General features: G+C 43.9%; 1 protein-coding gene across 3 annotated transcripts in view; it reads right to left on the bottom strand.

The window, feature by feature from the left end:
• ARHGAP26 (Rho GTPase activating protein 26) overlaps positions 1 to 21622 on the bottom strand; it is a 378528-nt gene that overhangs the window by 161154 nt on the left and 195752 nt on the right. For all 3 annotated transcript variants that reach the window (XM_069484154.1, XM_069484152.1, XM_069484153.1), the window contains exon 12: positions 15852 to 15888. In XM_069484154.1, the coding sequence (XP_069340255.1) occupies positions 15852 to 15888 (37 nt within the window). The remainder of the gene's footprint in view (positions 1 to 15851; positions 15889 to 21622) is intronic.

Here is a 21622-nt window from a genome sequence, read left to right as displayed (position 1 = left end):
TGGATAGTGCAACACCAACTCTCCTTCGGCGTATGTAGCACAACTGCAAGTTTGCTTGTGTGAGTCCGTGAAAAGTGTCTGTCTACAAAACCAGAACACACATTCATGAAGGCAACGGTCCCCGTGTGTCTTTACTTACTTCTTTCACTCACTGCTATTGAATGCATTTCTATCTTCCACTGTCTACTACAGGGCTGGACACGAAGGGGAAGCGTGGGTGTGTCATTTTTCATTTTGGATTCACGGATAGGTACATTAGTGATGGAAGGCTAGAGAGAGTTGCTGAGGGGCAGCGTGTCAAAGTGACCTTTCAAATTCAACTGATATCAACCCCACGAGAGTAGCTAAGTTATTGAAGCTTCTGGTCCTCAGCCTTTTCATTTCTTTGTGAGGATATACAGGTTAAATAAGAAATGAATGGCTTGATCTAACCACTTCCTTCCTTCCTGTGTCAATACAAAGAGGCATTACCTAGCAGTGCAGCCCGAGAACGAGTTCAAGAGAGAGAAAGAACAAGAGCTGTGCAAATCGAGGCATGAAACGGAGGAGACAAAACCAAGGTTAGGTTTTCCTGGACGGTTTCAGAAATCCTCTTCTTGTCGGTCAAGGCATTATTATCACTGTGTGTGGCATGGGGTGTGAGCCTGGGGCTGAGAAGAGGACTGTACCTTGTCACACTAGCCAGGCCATCTAAATGGTCAGACAGGCCTGAAAGTCAAGCCAAAACAAGAACATCCTCCGAGAGCTGTGTTGCTACCCACCGACTCCAAGCCCAAGAGCCCCTTCTCTGAAAATCACTGACTGCTGTTGCTCAATTCCAATCCTCAGTATTCAGAAAGCCAAGGCATCAGCCAAGGAGCGGCCAGATCACCCATTTTGAACAGAGGGGGCCTTTCCACGCCACAGGTGGTCCAATGTACACACACACAGTCTGTAAGAACAGTGGTCTGCAGTACACTGCAAAGCTACCCCACGCATGCAGCCCCGAAATTCTAGCCAAACCCTGAGAAGACAAATCCTTTTCCAAAGGAGAGGAGCTGATCTACTTAATTAGGCTCAACATGCATTAGAAAGACGGTTACTGCTTTCCTAAAGCTGGTATTCAACAGATTTTTCCTAGCCTAAGTTTTTCCCCCAGAAAACCTATTCAATTTTCCCCTGATTAAAAAAAAAAAAAAAAAAAAAACTTTTAAGTTTTTTGTTGGAGAAATGAAATTTCCTGGGAGTGCTAGATGTCTGCATAAAAACAAAAGGACTAAGAGGTGAAGGAAGGTGCTGCCCATTTTTCACATGGACAATAGACACAGGAGACTGTCTGGAGTGGCTTGTGCAGGCCACCGTCTCGTGGGCAGCTCCAGGGGCATGTTCTCACGACAGAAATTTACTCAATTTTCCGATGTGATTTGCTCTTTAGAGTCTGGCCTGCCTCGGTCATTCTGAATTTAATCAATTTCATCACTGTTAAAAGCCATGAGGAAAAACACCCACATTGAACTGAAAAAAAATTCCACCTGGAGAATAGATTTCCAATTCATACATGCACTCGGAAGGAAGACCAGAGGGGCTCACGCCCTTTCTCCTAATCGTGTGACGCCCAGGGCTACCAGTCCTGGAAAACTGTCCTGATGGTGGCAGCTCTCAGAAGCTTCCAGTGGGGGCCCAAGAAAGTTGGCCAACTGGTTTCTCAATGATCCCGGTGTGATTCTCTACTTTGGGGATTACTCAGAGCTGTTTTTGAATCCCAGATCAGCGCCCCAGGACCCCGTACCCCATCCCACTCTGGTGCCTACTCTGCCCTAGGCTGACTGACTAGACTATGCTCTGCTCCCGAGCTGGAATGCTCTCAGAGAAGGAGAACTAACGTTAATAGTAACTGAAGTCACACAAACAGAAGCGGTAGGGAGTGGAAAGAGGAGGATGAGCTTTAAAGACAGACAGACTTGGATGAGAATCCTGTCTCTGCCGGCTCTGGCTGGCTACGATCTCAGGTGCTTCACCCTCTCTGATCTTCATCTTCCTCACCTGGACAGTGGGTATAACTCACCTCCGTGCATGTGAGGGTCAAATGAAATGTACACAACTGTGACTTACTGGGCACTCAATAAATGGTCATTACTAATTTTCTAATATCACTTAATAGTATGACATCCTAATAGTTGAACTTTCCAGGTGATGAGATAGTTTTTATATTCAAGTTCACGTTATCCTTATGATAATCCCATGGAGTAAATATTGCTACTATTCGTACTACTAACTTCTTGCTGTGTTTTCACACTAATGAGTATAATGAGGGATGATACATTACAGTTTACAAAATAAATTAATAAACTATAGCTTATTTGATTTTCCCAATATCTCTGTTAAGTTGTTCTGATGAGAAAAGCCAGGCTCATGATGTTAAGTGAACAACAATGATGATGGCAGCAGCTGACACTGCCGCAGGCTACACTGCTCTGGGCTGTGCGCTTAAATGCATCATCCCATCATCATCATCATCGTCAGCCCTATTTTGTAAAGAGGGAACCGAGGCTCAGTCAGGTTAAGGAACTTCTGTTAAGATTATGCCATTGGTGAGTGGTAGAACCAGGGCTTTAACTCGGTCTGACTCTAAAGTTCCTCCTCCTCTACTCTCTACTTCCTGTTGAAGCTCACACTGCAGACAGAGAGGGACTAGGGGATGGGGAGCAGGTTTTGTGGGTCCTGCCCTTTCTATCCCAGTAGCAGTTCTCAGCTCAATGGACAAGAGAAGTGAGGGCACACTTGCTGAAGTGCAGAGCCTGGGCCTCTCCCAGAGATTATCCTTCAGTAGGTGTGAGACTCCCACTTGGGAAAACAGTGTAGTATACACCAAGCAATTACAACTATTAACACTAAAGACAAAAATCATTGCTGATTTAGTCAACTGACAATATCTACACCAAATTCCTCATTAGATAATAACTATCTGCCAATGCTATGTATCTTAATATGTAATGTTGGCTTGTGCCATTGGTAGAATGTGAAATGATTCCAAGTGGTTCACAAATAAACATTTGTAATAGTCATACACTTATTTTAATGAATATTAGAAATCTACTGATTTATCACACATGTCATGATATATTTCATTTTTAAATAAATTGAGGGGGAAAAAAAGGATGAACTGATTTTAAAAAATGGTAAGTAAATGACAGTAAAGGTGGTATATGTATATGTAAAAACACTCATGAAGGTAATACACAAAAAACACATTTGGGAGCTAATGTCCTAATGTGTCCCAGACCAGGTACTACATTCAACCTGGCTGAAAGAACAAGATAGAAGGGTACCATATTCCACCAGCAAGACATCCTGTTCCAACAAAGTCTTCCTTGATTCCTTGCCTCTCTCATACCCCACACATCCAATCTGTTAGCCAAGGCTGTCAGTAATAAGTTAAAAACATACCTAGAATCCAACAACTCCTCACCATACCCATTGCTAATACTTTGATCCAAGCCACAATCCCCTGTTGCCTGGACTGCTGCAATAGTCTCCCAACTGCTTCTACTTTTGCCCCCTACAGTTTTCTCTCCACCAATAACCACAGTCATCTTTTAAAGACATACATCAGCTAATGTCATTCACATTATCACAACTCCCCAATGACGTCTCATGGGGCTAAGAATGCCATCTTCTCTCCAGCCTCACATGGCCTAGCCCCAGCCTACCTGCCCGCTCTCCCCCAGCCTCCTCCCATCCAGTCACAACTGACCTCTTGCTATTCCTAGAGCACAACTAGTTCATTCCCTCCACCTCAGGGCCTTTGCACCTGCTGGTCCTTCTGTCAGCAACACTCCCCTGCCAACTCCTGACATGCCTCCCTCCCTTTTAGTTCAAGTTTCTCCTCAAATGTCACCTCTTTAGAGAAGCCATCCCTGCTCCAGGTATCTAAAATATTTAATAGCCACCTCTTCCCTTACTCTCTATCCCGGAGCTCTTATCTCTTCACAGTACTTCTCTCCACCTGAAATTATACCTTTGCCTCCTTGCTGACTGTTGTCAGTTTCTGTCAATAGTATATGCTCCATGAGAGCAGAGACAATCTGCCTGTTCATTACCATATTTCAATAAATATTTCCTGAATGAAGGAACAAATATAAAGTGCATTTTCACCAGCTGAGACACCAGGACCTAATAGGTAAAAAGTCTCCACTTCCCGAGCCTTGAGTGGTGAGCAGCTGGCTGAACATGGTACCTTAGAGAGTTCAGGCCCCTGCGGGGGAAAGCACGCGGCAGACGGGACCGACAGGGATCTCACTCGTCCCCCAACCGCCCAGCAAGAACACTGCTCATTGGACTCCTCTTCATCAGCCTGCCAGAGACACAGGCACCTATGCTCTTTTCCATGGCTTCTGGGGCAAACACGCAGAAAAATAAGCTGCAGGAGATATACAGTAAAGACACTAAAGTAGGTAGTAGGAAAAGAGACAAAATCCTTTCCTGGTCTGGAATAAACCTCCCAGCTTTCAGCCTGAGTCAAGGGGGCTCTCAGACAGCTGTGAAGAGTGTTCTTGCACAGCACAGGCTGAGGACTACAGACCTGCTCGGGAGGGAAGAGAGGTCTCCTTGCAGGTTCTTACGTCCGCAATCTCGCAGTCCACCTTAAAATTCCAAATCAGGGCAGCAGTGAAAGAGCACGGCTTAGCGCACGTTGCGGGAACACCCACCAGCCTAATCAGGACCATGTGTCCCCTGCGTGGGGATCTGCTCATCCCAAGAATGAATTATAGCCCAGTGGCCTCGATTCCCTTCTGCCTTGAGGCCTGGTTGGTTTTGAACTGAATTATCAACCCAAACAGATCCTCACCAGCTTTCTGAAGGCGGCAGAGTTGCAGACAGAGCACCAATCGCCTCTGCCCATCAAGATCCCTTTCCTGCCTTTACTTACTTACCTGTCCTCCCACCTTGAAATGCTCGAGGTTCGATTTAAATATTTTTTGGTCACAACAAACTTGGAGACAGCAAAGGGCGAGGAAAGAGACGGCATTCGGAATCAGAGGCCAAGATTTCAGCACAGGCGTCACCACGTGCTGACTGTGTGACACGGGCACACCTGGCCTCGCTGATCCACCCTCCTCACCTGTGAGACGCAGGTGCCGTGAAAACTAAACAAGGCGCTGCCTGTGCAGGCATCCGGAGGGACTCTGAAGAGACTGTACGGTGTCTCACTTTTATAGAAACAGGCTCTGGCTTGGGATAATGATGATGTTACTGATAACAACAACAGTGGAAGGCAACACTTACTGTTTGCTGATAATACCAGGCACCACTGAGCGAAGGACGTCCATCTGATCTCGTTTAATCTTCCCCCCAAAATAAGCATCTAGGTACTAAAGCTTTCCCCATCTTACAGATAGAGAAGCAGAGGCCTGCAGAAATTAATTTCCCAACGTCGCACACTCAGTAAGTCATGAGGCTGAGATTCTAGCCCGCGTGTGCAATACTCCAGAGCTGACACTCCTGACCACTACTCAGCACCTCTCTGCTGTGGATAATAGTACTTCACGCTAAATCCTACACGCTGAGTGTGGGTTGCATGCTCTGACAACAACTCCGATCAGGATGGGAAAGAGTGACCTTGAGTGACCACAAGTTTGCACTCAGAATGAAGCCTCAGTTTTCACATCTGTAAATGGGGTCAATAATACTATCGACCTCATAGAGTTCTTATGAGACTCAAATGGTATAATGTATGTCAAATACTTAGCACATTGCCCAACTACACAGTATGTAATCAATAAATATTAACTATACCCCCATAATAAGCTGAAATAAAATAAAATAAAATAAAAATAAATAAAAAACCAAATATTAACTATAATAACTGGAAGCTTGCACTTGGTGGCAGTGGGGGAAATCTTTCAGTCTCTGTCTCAACAGCCCCTTGCACGGGGCTTTAGGAGTTAAAGATGCAGCCAGGGACCTTCTCACTGTTGCTTGGCTGGAGCCCAAGCTGAGATGCCACAGGCTAGCTCACACCTGCCCGGGCCGCAGCCTGCTGTCGGTACAGAGCCCACGTCATTGAGGGAAAGGGGGATATTAGGCCATGGCAAAGTCACACACTGGCTGCACCTGTCAGTCTAAAGCCGTCTGGGAGAGAGGAGGGATTCGCTAAGTGTCTTTTAGGACACGCAGAAAGGCCTCTGATAGTCTAGGCAAGTCCAAAGAGCACCACCACCAGTCATATCTTTGGGGGGCAGGGTCTCCCCGAACCAAACAGCTGGGAACTCAAATAACAGAGTCTCTGAGAAAACAAGCTGCTCCTTCTCCTACTTCTCTCCCCAGCCTCCCCCCGCCCTCCCCAGCTAGGGCTAGTCTAGAACTGGGGTGTTGCTGCTCAACTAAATATAATTCGAGCTCAATTCGGGCCACAGCCACTGTGTTGCACACGCAAGTCATAACGAAAAGCCAGGTGCAGAAAGTCAGCACCTAGGGCGAGCTAGAGTTACAGCATCTCCCCCGCCTGTGGCTCAGAAGATGAAAGTGGTGGCCACAGAAACTTCACGGTTCGGAAGGGAGGAGGAAAGAAAAAGGGCCCAAGCGGGTGGGTTGGGGGCGGAGGAGCTGGAAGTAAGGCAGGCGAGGGAGGGAGCTGGAGTGCCTGTCCTCCATCAGCCCGGCCCTGGCAGGCGAGGATGGAAAGCTGGAGGGGACGCTGCACTCAGCTGACTGCCGCGTGGGCCAGTGCACAGGAGGCCAGGCCGCCGTGCCCATTAATGCCTCCCATCCTTCTCAGGTTTAAAAGGGGAAATGTTCTATTTATAAGCCACCGACCAGTAGAGACCTGGCAGACTCTGGATGGCTCTGATCCCAAAAGGATCCTGGTTACCAGCGGCTGCCTCCTCCTTCCTCTCAGCCGTGGGTGTTCTGGCAGCAAAAGGCCGAAGGTGACTAGAAGTAAAAGGAAAAAAATCCTCTTTTCTGCCTTCTGCTGCTTTCATAAGACTGTAAACCTTTGGTGATGGCTGAAAGCTTTAGACATCTTTTAAAAATAGTGGCCACATGACCCTAGCAAGGCTCTCCCTGCGATCTTCAAGAATAAATCTCCTTTTCCGTTTTACAGATCAAGGGAAGCTGAGGCACAGAGATGAAGGGAAGGCATAATCAGAGGCATGGCAATGGGCACAGTAATGATGTCCCATCATGTCCCCCCATCTCCTTTCCTGGTCCTCACTCTTGTCCTCATAAAACAAGGTAAGCCTGCATAAAACACCATCAGGGAGTTTGCTCTGAGCGACAGCCTGAAGAATGCTCAGTGCATGTAACAGAAACAACACAGAAAGTGGCTTTTGTTGTGTTGCCAAATCCCTGTGGGAGGGTAGTGGGCTATGATAAGGGTCCAACTCTGGGAAGCTAGAGTCACTGAATCATGTGACTCGTGCTGTCCCAGCACCTGTGCACAGGTACTTGAGGAACCACTGATGGCTCCCAGCAAGGAAGCTCCCTGAGAAGGAACACAGCATGGCACCAGGGGGCTGGATGCTGGTGGCTGATGATGAAATTCCTTCCAGCCCCACTGGGTTGGCCACATATGACAAGATGGCAGAACACAGCAAAGATTTCATATTTTTTATCAAGAGTAGCAGGAGAAAAAAAAATGAACTTGGCAATCAGGCAGGCTAGAGTTTGAACATGAGGTCCACTATTTCTCAACTATGCTTCCTTACTCTCTGCCAAAACCTCTTGCCATCTTACATAGACTAATTTTTAAAACCTTAACCTTGTATTAGCCAAGCAAGGGTGAAAAAACTATAATCCCTGGGCCAGATTCACCACTGCCTCTTTTATAAATAAAGTTTTATTGGAAAACACCCACACTCATTCATTTCCATATTGTCTTTGGCTGCTTTCACACTACAATAGTGGAGTTGAATAGTCCCACAAAACTGAATATATTTACTATCTGGCCCTTTACTGAAAAAGTCAACCCCTGTGCTCGACAAGAACATTATAAAATCAGGGAGGTTACAAGTACCTACGCTCCGCCCACTATACATTAAAATAAACATAGAAACCTAAATGGTAATTTAAACTATTTTTCTAGCACTATGTCAAGTGGTCTTGTTCCCCACCAGTGGTGTGCCTATCCTGCTTTGAGAAGTACAGTCACAGGATGAAATGGGCTAACATCCGTAAGGCACCAAGACTGAGAAATAACACGGCAGTGTTGTCTATCTTCATTCATTCTTCTCCTCGCTCCCTTTTTTGCTGATCCAGTGGGCTTTTCCTTTCCAGTGGGCTTTTCCTTTCCAGTGGGCTTTTCCTTTCCAGTGGGCTTTTCCTTTCTTTGAGGGAGTAATAGACACGGCCAGATGATGAAAAGGATAATAACCAAGAGTAATCAGGTACTTACTAACTAATACGCCAGACACTGTGCTGAACTTTAACCCTCACAATGAATTTATGAGGTATCTACCTCATTGAATTATCATCCGTGTTTTACAGGAAAGGAAGTGGAAACTTCAGAGAGACCCAGCACCCCTCCAAGGTTGCAGAGCCCGAATGCTAACCGACCCTGCTCACACAGTTCCCTCCATGGAAACACCGCTCTGCAATCCACACAGCAGCATCTACCCAAAGAGTCTTTGATCCATGTTAAAGTTATGAATAACTTAAGCCAATGTTATTCATTTTGCAAAAACCCGGAAAGGACATTAAAGTCCAATGACAGGAAATGGTCCAACAAATTAGGATATCATCCTGTGACAGAATATTAAACAACCACTACAAATGAGATTTATAAACAATTTTCTTGACGTGGAAAAAATGCTTGTAAATGTTTTAAAGCAGAATGCAAATAGGCATATTCAGTATGATGTCAATTAAGTCAAAATACGCGTTGACATTGACAGAATACCTGTGAGACATCGTGAAAGGAAAGCAAGAAGGAAATGTCTCTGGGAATGGTATTACAGACGCTTTCTTAATCAAATTTTTGAAAATCATTTTGCTGTATTTCCTCAGTATTCTACAATGAGTTCATGTTATTTTTATAACAAGAGAAAATACGTATTTTTAAACCTGCTTAGGAGAGAGGTCCAGAGATTCAATGCCCAGACCCTGCGGACGACGAGGTCCCCACCCCAGCTCTGTGCAGAGCTTTCTTCCCCCACTCGCTGCTCTCCCCCCACCTCCCAGTGTGAGTGACAAACTGGCAAATTGCAGTCGGTTCTTCAGCATTGTTCAATCACAAAGGACTCTTATAAAAGCACTAGATTTAAAACGAACTGGAAGGAATGGACCGGATTTAGACTTGAAAGCAAAGAGGAGCTGTTAAGAGTTTCTTCTGGAGAGGAGGGAAGGTAGGAAGTTTCTATTTTTTTTTTTTTTTTTAAGAGTTTCTAGCTCACATGGGGATCCCATTCTGAGAGCTCACTCTCAAATCCATTAGCTCTGGGCATTTTATCTGCACACTGGGTATATCTGTAGATAGCATGACAATGACGGACACCCACACAATGTAATTGGGCCATCTGTCTATTGTCACCCAGTGGTCTGAACCTCCACAGTGATCATATACGTTTTAAGGGCAGATATGTGTTCTGGTTGTGAGTGTCCTTACCCCTCAGCACTCACGAAGCTCAGGGCCACCTCCCCCTAAGGACTCCCAGAGGTATTCCTTGAATGAAGAGCTACAGGAACCCTGGACTCCCGCAGCTTCAACCAGCGAAAGGTTCAGGCAGGAGCCAACAGGGAAATGCTCGACAAGGGCAGAAGTGTGGAAGCAGAGTGAACTACAGCAACGCCATTGTGAAAAGGCAGAGGGACAGTGCTGAGCCAGGCCCTGACATGTGAAAAGGCAGGCCTGGAGCAACCTGGGCATATTCATTCATGTCTATCTATCTATCTCCCAATTATATCCATAAGTTCTTTATATATATGTGTATATATATATATCCCAATTAACCTATGGAATTTGAGTTAATACCCACATTGAAAGAAGTGGCACCATGAAGTCAAGATTAGGAGACTGAGCTCTCTCTGCCTCAATCTGTCCGACTTCAGCTTGCAAACAGCTGGAGAAGCAGTAGGAGGGAAGCATTCCTGTAAACAAGGCTAATTTTTTTAGACTTAAGTAGGCAGTGACATTTGTTATTTATTTAAAATGTCAAACTTGGAAAAGACCAACTCACACACTAGGAAAGCAAGCCCTTCCCTTACTCTCTCTCACTGGCCTGTTCTGTGCTCCCTGACAAGTTCTCGGCTTTCTAACCTTCCCTCCGGTGGGACTACAGGACACAGCAGCCTGGGCTGAGAACAGGCCACTTTCTGGATTCTCTGCCTGCTTCTGACCTGGGCTCGTTTCCAAGGAAAACGAACCAGTTCTCAGAATCTTTGGGGAATAAATCTCACAACTGCAGCCAAAGGTAAGGCCAGCAACGAGACATGAAGACTCAGGCGCTCTGCATTAAGATGGCAAAGGGAGCCACAGAAAGTAGGATGGGAGAAGGGCTCTTGCACAGAGTCCTGTTCTTTCTAATAATAACGGGGGCGAATCAATGACAGGTATCAGATGACCAGATAATTGACACTGACAGCGATCACTTCCTCAGTAAAGCAGCTTAAGAAGCAACAAACCCTACCTTCTTCCTCTCTCCTATCCGCACTCCCACTTCTCTCTTCCCTTCTCTGGTCTGGTCGGTAAGAGTTTGACCAACTAGAGAACTCGGTGACACTGATGTACATTCCTGACATTCTAGGAGCAAACCCAGGAAGGTTCCCTGTTTGCAGTAGGATCTATCATGAGAGGCTCACAGGACAGGGAAAAATACCAGGTTGGTTTTTGAATTTAATATTTTGGGATTAATTTAGCCAGGAACACACAAGACCTCTAGGCAGATAACTAAAATTCTAATAAAGAACGCTGGCCATCTGAATAAATGGAAAGACATTCAAAGCTCCTGGAGGAGATGGCTTACTATTATCAAACTGTCAATTTTCCCCCAGATTAATCTGTACAAGTCAAAGCAATCCCACATTAAAATTTTATTTTTTGAGGAACTTATCAAACTTATTATAAAATTTATAAAGAGGGCTAAAGGCCCACAAATAGCTAAGTCAACCCTTAAAAAGGAAAGTAAAGAGAGGAGACTTAAACAACCAGATGCTAAGACTTGCCTCAAAGTCATATTAAAAATGGAGAGGTATCGGCACAAAAATAGTTAAATGGACCAAAGAAACAATAAAGGGCTCAGAGACAGGACTCAGAGATGTAAACCCAACATACAAGAAAGCTGGCACATCAAATCAACACAGGAAAGAATGGATAGTTTATAACAGATGCTGGTGGGAAAACTGACCTTCACACAGATAAAAATACAACTAGATCTTCACGAGACGTCACAGGCAATGGCAGGTATCAGCTGGATTAGGAACTTAAACGTGACACACTCACAAAGCCAATAAAAGAACATATAGCTTCATCTCTTTGTGACATGGGTCAGAAAGTACTTCTTCAAAATACAAAGTACTTCTACAAAATACTTGAAAATCATAAACCAGAAGGCAAAAAAAAAAAAAAAAAGAATTTGAACATATAAAAAGTAAGGCTTTATAGTCAAAGAAGAACACACAGATTAATAGTCAGATGACAAGATTGGAACATACATTTAAAATATCTAAAACTCACAAGGGATTACTACCTAGACTATAGAAGGAACTTTACAAATCAACAAGAAAATGATGATAACTGAAATTTTTTAAAGAATGGGCAAATGATGTGAACTGGGCAATTAGCAGAAGAGGAAACCCAGTAAACTCATAGGCATCTGAAGAGACTCTCCAACTCATTAATTATCAGAGAAATACAAATTAAAACAACAATGAAGTATCATTTTGTACCTATCAGATTGACAAAAAATTATTAATAGGAAGCTTAACAATGGCGAGAGCTGGCAAGAATGGAGACCTTTGCATGTAGAGCTGGTACACACACCCTCTGACCAACAATTCTCCCAAAGAAATTCTCACACGGAGGACACGCACACGGATGTTCGTTGTGGTGTTGTCAGAGATGATGAGGTGTTGGAGGCATGAGGGGATGGAGCACATCTCTACAAAAACACATACACAGTGTCGTACACCATGAAGCCATGGCCCAGAGTGACACGTGTGGCTCCTAACACAATGCGGAGGGAACAGAGTGAGAAACTGTGAACAAGACACATCCCATTTATATAACCGAAGAGCCCAGGTAGATAAAAGAGAACACATTTTCCAAGAATAGATTTTATAAGTATACATTAGAAAGATGGGAGAAAGGGGAGGAAACGAGTTAAGAGCAGGGAAAAGAATTAAATGAATGAATAAATGAAACGAAACAAAATGAAAGGATAAACAAAGGAACCCAGGGGCCTGTGGAGATAACGTGCCACGAACAGGGGAGTGCGATGAATTCAATCCTCCGAATCTGAGATGCAACTGAGAGTAGAGAAGAAAAGAGGAGAGGAAAACGCTCTGCAAAGAAATGTGCATGTATTTATCTGCTGCCATCCTTTCCCTGGCAACTGGGTCACTTGGAAAATACCAGCAGCTGATGGACATTATTTATGGCCCTGTCTCATACCCGACAGGCGCTGTATGCCCTGAGAGAAACTTCAAGATGAAAGCAACACACTCAGAAGGGTCCCCAAAGGAATTTCCTTTTGCTGTCTTCTCCTTTAAAACATTCTGGCTCTGTGATAAAATGTTTGCGTCTGAATTCCCACCAAAACATTTTCTAGAAAGGAAAATGCTAGACACCTGGAATTTGGACGTCTGAAATTTGGTGAAAGGAGCCATGTGCCACTCTTCAATTCCCATCGGACTGACTTTGGATTGTGGCATAAACAGAAAGGGCTGCAGGACAATCCTGACCGTGGGCGATAGTGCCACCTGTGGCAGAGGATCCCGATGGGTGTGAGTGCGGGGCGAAATCACGAATTCCTGCCATCAGCAGACACTGGGAGCACAACCTCAAGGGGGAGGGGGCCAAGGACCTGCATGACGTGGAAAAGGGGTCTGAATGTCAAATAAGGCGAGGAAGCACCAATGCAGACCACTCCTCTGGTCTTGCCAGCTTGGAAATCAATGAATCATAATACCTTAGAAAAATAATTCCTGTCTAAACTATTCCTGAAAAAATGGCCAATATTTTTTTAACGCATTTTTTTTTCCCTCCTGCTTGCTAGATGAAAGGGTAAGCAATGGAAGAATTGTTAGACACCCATGGCAAGCAGCTCTCCTCACTCTGTGGGATACAAAAAGCAAAGTATTTCTGTTTTCTAAAATAGAACACTTTGTAGTGCTCTTCTCTTAAGGGAGGTAGAATATTCTTGCGTTTAACAGTAGAGCTTTGGGTGTAAGATAGAACTTAGACTAAATTGTGTACCCTGAGCTTGTTAGCCTCGATTTCCTCAGCTACAAGGTAAGTCAAAAGTACCTATGTCATAGGGTGTTGCAAGCATTAAATGAGCTAATGTATGTAAAACATCCCTAGTGTCTGACACCATAGTAAGTGGTCAATTAATGCTACCTTTTCATAGCCATTATTGGAAAATATATGCTCATAGTAGACACTGCAAACTACACAGAAATATTTAAGTAGACGGTCATCAACGCCTCCCAATAATCCACCCTCCATCCCAATTAAGATTTTGATGATAATTAATCTCCAGATTTTTCTATCAAATATCTAAATGAATCAAATAATTTATATTTATAATCAGGTATTTATATAATATGCATTGATAGCCTAATTTTTTAAAGAATTCAACTGACAATATACTCTGGGTGCCATTTCTGTAAATATATCTAGATCTCCCTTGTTCTTTTTTGAAGGTGCTGTGCTGTTCCATAGTTTACTTAACCAGCTCCCCACTGGATATTTATATTGTCTCTAATTCTTTGCTGTTATCACCAATGCTCCAAAGAATTTCGTTGTTGCACAAACATCTCTGCACTCTATTTCTTTAGGACAACTGTCGGGTCAAAGGACAGTCACTTTTTTAAGGGTTCCAAAACATATTCCTAAAATGCCTGGCAGACATGGCAGAACCAGGTGGCATGCCCAGAAAGAGAATCATGCTGTCCTTCAAAACTACTGGCACTTATCTCAGGCAGAGAGAATCAGGTTCCAAAGGTCACAAGTCACAGGTGAACTTATGAGCAGGGGGGTTTATCTATTCACATGCATCTCCTCCCCAGTTCTGGGGCCCTTTATTATGGAAGCAGCGAGCAGTGTGTCACAGGTTGGGGCCTGGTGTGGGCATTTGTTCCTGTAGCCTGCTTGGCATCCGTCCCCTCTGGTCCTGGTGCCTTCCCTGATTTCCCTCCGGGAAACTACCCTGCTCCCATTTTGTGTAGTCCTTTTTTTGTTGCCATGAGAAACTCCATGCAAATGGATTGTTCAGTACTCTTGAACCTGTCTGTCGAGGTGTGCAATTTTCCCCTGGGTGGGCCCAAGTTCGACCAACTTGACGCTATCTTCCCTGGGAGTCTGAATCTTCAGAAGGGTGAGGCAAGGACTGTAACCAGCAGAGCTTGATCAGCCTGCAAACACTGTTCAGAAGACCCTTCTCATTGGTCCCTGGGTCTCCAGAGCAGGTTTGTTTTCAAGCCTGGTTCTTCAGCTCTTCTACCTTACTGTGAGTTACCTTACAGCCTCCCATATTCCTTCGTTACTGTTACTGCTGTAATGTTGCCTCAGTTAGCCAGAGTTGACTTCAGATGTTCTAAAACAATCCTACCTGATCCAGAGCGGGGGGAAATGACTTGTTTCCTAGAATAGCAAAAAATTTTCCCTTGTTCAATTTTTAAGGGAAAAAAACATTTCTTCCTCTCATAAAAGCCTTTCAACCTATCAATGACAACCATTTCAAATGACTTGATATTTTATATATAACACCTAGTAAAATTTATATTTTAAAGGGAAGGAAAGGAGGAAAAATCTCTGTTCTATAATAACTTTCAGAAAAAAATAGCTTCCCCTTTTGTCCACATGAAAAGGCACTGTTCTACTGATTTTCCTAACGCTACTGGAATTCACAGTAGGGCTAATTTTGAATCCTTTTTTCCAAGTGGATCTTACAAAGCAAATCTGAGGCAAGGGTACAGGATTTCCTTTGTACTCTTGCAGCAACCTGGAAAGAATTTGTCTTTTCTCCTATGCATCCAGCAGGGAATCAGCCCAAACAGTCGACTAGTAGCAGTTTCATGTTAGTCCTTTTGTCTCTACAAGGTTACTGGTGCCCTTGGAAATCATGATTAAGCAGAGTGCTCAGAGCCAGCAGCAGGGGAAAGGTATAGCCCACAGAGGCTTCCTGGGGGCTTCTATCAAAGCGGAATACTATTATAGAACTCCCCACCGCCATTCTTTCCTCCTATAGAGGCTAGAAAGAAAACGGTCACTAAGAAATCACCTAAGACAGTGCCTCTTCCAGACCTTTGAGGGAGAATGCGCACAAGGCCAGGGCAACACTGGCTTTCCCCCAGGATGAAGAAGCTCTTGCGAAGTTAGGCATTATTGTATTTAAGTGACTTTTGCATCGTGATCAGAGCTATAGTCTTAAGAAGACCTGGGATTAAGTGAGATAATGTACGTGAGAATGCTGTGTACAGTGTGAAGGGTTATTTGAATGCAAGGTGTCATTACAGCCTTACAGCCAGGCACCCTTAACACCCCTTTGGAGCCACTGGTAGAAAGTCGGGGTAGAAGCAGCTCACACCGCACTCAGAAAATGGGGCCAACCCAACATGCCCACGGCACCTCCTGGTGGTACCTCCCCAGAACAGCAACCTCTTACAGCCCACACCCAGCCCTAGCTGTAAGCAAATTCCCCAAGCATACTTACTCCCTTCGCTCTGACTGTCTTTGTTCGAGTTGTAGACCTGGAAAATAGAAATAAAAATTTATTTGTGTGCACTTTATACCATGCTACACGTTCACTGTAGAAAACCAGTATCTTCTCCCTTTTCCCTAGTTTGTGCTATAAGATGGAAGGCAATTTCTGGCCCCCAGATATGTACCACCTCCAATAATTATCCACTTCTGAGTATTTACTTTAGCTGTTCTTAAGTATGTGTACACCAAAATCCTCTGTGAAACTTTATTGTGTAAAAATCGTATTGCATCTTTTTAAAAAAGCAAATAAGCTTATGTGTGTACATAAACAAAAAGGAGAAAATTTTAAAAATTAATTACAAATCATTAAGCATTAACTGTGTACCAGGTAATCTACTAAACAATTTACATGAATTATCTCAAATAATTTACACAACAACTCTATAGGGCAGGAGCTGTTATTATCATTTTTTTTGTTTGTTTTGTTTTGTGGGGGGACAGAGTATTGCTTTGTCATCTCAGCTAGAGTGCAGGAGCATTATCATAGCTCACTGCAACCTCAAACTCCTGGGCTCCAACGATCCTCCTGCCTCATCCTCCTGAGAAGCTGAGACTACAAGTATGCACCACCACACCCAGCTAGTTTTTCTGGTTTTTGGTTTGTTTTTTTTTTTTTTTTGTAGAGAGATTAGGTCTTGCTCTTGCTCAGGCTGGTCTCGAACTCCTGACCTAAAGCCATCCTCCTGCCTTGGCCTCCCAGTATATCACTGTTTTACAGATGGAGAACCTGAGGCTTAAAGAGGTTAACTAATGCCTCACAGCTAGTTAGTGGCAAAGTCAGAACAAACTGCTGACTACTAACATCGGGGAATAGGAGTATGTACTTTTTTACTTTTTTAATGTTACAGGGAGATATATTACATTTACAATAAAAGCCCATTAAATGATTTATATAAATCATAAAAACATAAAGTGCCCCAACATAGAAAAGGAAAATGCCCCAATATAAAACAGACAATGGCACAGTGCAAGAGTCAACAAGCTTTTCCCATAAGGGCCAGACAGTAAATGGTTTAGGCCTTGTGGGCCAAGAAACAAAAATCAATGACATCATGTAAGTACTTATATAATAAGTGAGAAAACAAATTGCCACAAAATTTTTGACAAAATTCAAAATATAATAATCGTGTATAATTTTTTTAAAATACAAGTCTAACAATCAGAAGAATGGATTTTTTTTGGACGGAGGATGACATTTAGCTTAAATGTGGTTCAAAGTTAGTATTCCCTATCATCAAATCAATCGCAAATGTTCATCTGTAAATGCTATGCTTGACTCACAGGCCGTGCAGCAGCAGAGGGTGGGCTGGATTTGGTCGGTGAGCCACGGTGTGCCCATCCCCGATATGCTGACACTATTAAATAAGATGAAACCTCTGCCTTAGAAAAGGAAAACAAAATCATCCTGCCCAAACCCTTCTTTGGTGGTTAAGGTTCTGTAGGTTTGAAAAGGCACGAAGCTGATCATCATAACTTAAAACACATACGTCTCTCCCAAGTGATTGTAATGGCTACTCTCAACTGAGAACCACTTATTTAACCCCTAAGGAGCTAAGTCAAGCATCTCTGAAAAGAGAGCCATGAAACCCAAAGAGGGGTTTTTACCTGTGAAGAGATATGACTGAGAACAGCTGGTCAAGAGTTGGGCAATAGGTCCCACTTGGCCCTTTGTGTCCCTTGGGGGAGTCTCCTACCCTCTCTGGGTCTCTGCTGCCTCATCTGCAAACTGAAGGAACCAGTCAAGAAGGTCTTTGAATCATCAAACTCTAAATGTAACAAATCACCCCATTTTATCATTAATTTTCTAAAGAAGACTAAAGCTGCACAGCCACTTACTGAAGGTCAAGAAAGATGAGGACAAAGGGAACAGGTTTCTGCACTTAACGAGGATTGTCCGATGAATGAAAAGACATCAGTGCATACTCTCAAAAGTTCTAGTGACTAGGAGTCAAGAGATTTGGATCTGGCCTGGGTTTCACCGTTGGTAACTTCCTCTTGCTAACTTTAACTTCTTCATCTGCAAAATGAGGGTGGTGATAGCTACTCTGCCTACTTCTTCCAGGGCTGCTGTGAGCATCAGATGAGATTGTGAAAGAGAAATATACTGAAACAGCACAACACAAAAGCCGGTGCTTTGGGTTCTACTACCAGGAAAAGAAACGTGTAATATTCACGGAATTTGAGGGGAAGATAAAAATCTAGGCAGAGGCTGCCGCAGAGGTTGTACTTAATTTCTACCTGTGACAGAGGGAACACAGTTGCCTGTTCCCCCTCGGCAACATGCCATCATCTACATAAATGAAGAACTTGGACTAGATCATGGCTTGCAAATTGAGCTCCACAGCATCTGTACAAACAAGGACTGCCCAAGGAGTTGGGAGCGAAGCTAAGCCCCCAGGTGACCGAACGTCCCCTTTCTTTGCTTTTATTGGTTTTACTTATGTGGCTATCAAACAAGGGGATACTGGCTTTGAAACGCTTGAAGACTTCTTGAATGGGTGATTTCCAAAGTTGTGTGCAACTGTCATTAACTTGTTTATTCATTCACACACATGACACATATTTGTGGCGTGCCTACTATAAGCAGGCAGTGTTCTAGAATGCTGAGAATACAGATGAACTAGACAACTACAATCTCTGCTCTCGTGGAACTTTCCCATTGGTGAAGAAAACAGAAACAAGCAGATGCACCAATGTGATTACTTCAAATATTGATAAGTCCAATAGAGAAAGTTAAAAAAAAGGGGGGGGGGGTATTGGGGACCTGAGGTGGGAAAAAAAGCTTCTCTGAAGAGGTGACATTTGCAGGAGACCTGAATGATGAGAGAGGAACTTCTTGGGAAGACCTGGGCACCACTGCCCACGAAAAATGCAGGTCCTTCAGATGGGAAAAAGCATGGCTTTTCCAAGGGAAGAGGCCAGGGTGGCTGGTGATCAGTGCAGGGCAGAGAAGGGCGGGAGAGGGAGCAGTGAATGACCCTGCAGGGCCTTGTGGCCTGTGAGTGAAGTGGGCAGCCCTGCATCGGCTAGGACCAGCGGTCCATGGTGATTGGCATTCACGAACCTTGGGAAGCTGGATAAAGTAAGTACAAAGGAAAAGACCATATTCTGGCAAGTATTTTTTTCAGCCATCCTTGATCACTGCATTTCTCCCATTAAATCCAAACATTCTATCCAGAAACTTGCTTCTGTTTATAAATGGCAAAATCCAGAAGGAATAGTAAAATATAGGGCTTCTGGCCCTCCTTAACTGGGAAGTGAATTTACACCAAATTACTTTCCTTCAAGGTTTCCTGGGTCTCCGGAGACCTCTCCCTGGGACACCCAAGCGTTGCCTGAACTGGAGAAGCGTGACCAACGAGCCCAGGCACCAGAAACATGTGCCTGCCTGATCCTCTGAGGCCAGGCCATTAATCTCTGTCTGGTTTTGGTAAATGAGCCAAAGAGAATGAGCTTTGAAATTAGCTAACAAACCATGCTCACCAGGACGGCATGACTAAAAGGCTCTCCAAGGAAGGCCCAGAGTAGGGGAGCGGCCTCAGCATCACAGAGGCCAGACGGTGGCACGGTAACAGCACTAAGCAGGAATGGCTTTGTTTACCTAGCACTTACCACGAGCCACGCATGACAACCTCTAATCCTTGTAATCGCCACATGGATTAGGTCTAGCGTTATTCAAGTTTGACAGATATGGAACCCAGAGAGGTTACACAGTTTATCTAAGGACACAGAGCTGTAAGTGGTGTACTGTTCTATCTTGCCTCTACAGCCATGTTCCAATCCCCTTTTACCTTTCTAGGCAGTGGCAAATGCACACAACTACCAAGCCACTCGTGTGGCAGATTTTATGGTTCACAAATACTTTCTGTAATGGCAGAAGCAAAGGGCATCCAATTCACCCTTTAGAAATGGTCAGTGTGCTCTGGGCAATCCTTCTTCTATAGATCTCATAGCATCAGACTGATGTTGTTCAGGGGCAAGAGCAATGTCCTGAACTAAAAGGTCTCTTTAACCATGGCTTTGTCTGATGATTAGCAGAGTCTCTCAGATTTGCAAGCTTCCAGGTGAGCCTCTCAAGAGCGTCTGCCTTAACAGTATAGAACCCAACTCTCCAGGATCAACTTGAGGGGACAAAGGTCACTAAACAATGCTCCTGGGAAGACTGAAACAGTTGATGCACCTTCTCAACAACTCGGCTTCAGCTAAAGTCCCTATCTGTCCTGCTTAGCCAGCGTACTTTAAAATCTACCATATTAAAGTGTCTTAGCCCTCTGGCTTTATACACTTTGTTTCTGCTAAATATCGTACATAAAGATTTGTTAAATGTTCATGCCAATTAATATCTGTTTTTAAATATACGCTTCCAGAGAAGAGAAATTATATGTGTTTACTTTATCTTATCAGGGTCCATCTGGGAGTCATCACAGAATAATCACAAGAGATATAATAATTTAATAGCATTGATGATGACAAAAGCCCTACTATGTGTCAGACACCATACCAAGCATTCTGTATGCATTATCTTGTTCAGTCCTCACAGCAGCCCAATGATTCCCAGCATAGAGATGAGAAAACTGAGGCATTAGAGAAGTTAGGTCACTTGCCTAACTCTAGACAGCTGGAAATGGGCAGAGTCCAGACAGGAACTCCTACAGTCTGTCTCCAGAGCCCAAGCACTTAACCACCAACCACATGATAAATAAGACACTGTGATGACAATGATGATGATGATGATGATGATGATGATAAAGGTGATGAGATGCCATGGGCAGCTAAGGCAGTGAGTCACTGGAAGAATGAATTTGCCATGAGTCAGAGGGAAAATGAAACTGGGAATGGTCTTCTGATTCCAGCCTGGAGCATTCACCACTAACCCAGGCAACCAGCTGGCATCTAACGTAAAAGTAACACTCCATATTTTCTCTGAACCACAGGGTTCAATCCTGAAGATAAACATCAGGGCAGGGCAGTGGGTCTCTGATACAAATCACAGGGCATCGCAATTCTAAGGGTCCTTATCCAGAAGCTACAATGGGAATAAATTTAATAAATCAAAGGGGGGTGAAGAAAGCCTTTATATGCTTCCTCTGCACCAAGATGTGATTTTGCAATAAATTCTGTTCACTGCTGAGCCAATTCAATTTACATGTCCCTAGAGAATGAAGAGAGGATACACAGAGTCATCTGGAGTCCCAGAATTTTTCTCCGATAACCTTTGTTACCATTATCCAAGCCATACTGAGAGAGCACAAAGAGGCTTTTTTTAAAAAAAAACAAGAAATTAAAGACATAAGTAAAGCAATAATTAGATGAAACAATCTAACCTTTCCCTTCGACACACAGCTACCTTAGCACTTGGCCATACCACACTTGGGATCAAAATATGCACAAAATGAAGGTGTTAGAGAAGAGGTTCCCAGGCAGATTTATTTAAAACTGATGCTCCAATCTAAACTGCACCATCTTTACCTGAACTCACACCCAAACTCCAAGAGTCCTTGAAGTTTCTTCCAGGTAGTCTGGGCTATCTCAATCCCTCCCACTTGGTTGTTCCCCTGATACACCAATGTAGAGACAGACTGAATAGAGCTACGTGCCCACATCTTAAAGCACAGCACAAGCTGGTTCTACACCATCAGACATCATCTTGTCCCCTCCCTCTGTGTGACAACATGAGGCCACCATCACTAGTGCTTGCTCTTTTGAACTGTTTCCATCCAT

This window comes from Eulemur rufifrons, chromosome 10 (assembly GCF_041146395.1).
Source record: "Eulemur rufifrons isolate Redbay chromosome 10, OSU_ERuf_1, whole genome shotgun sequence".
In the NCBI taxonomy this organism is placed as follows: Eukaryota; Metazoa; Chordata; class Mammalia; order Primates; family Lemuridae; genus Eulemur; species Eulemur rufifrons.
Note: the sequence above shows the minus strand (reverse complement) of the source record. Positions and strands in the feature narration are given on the sequence as shown.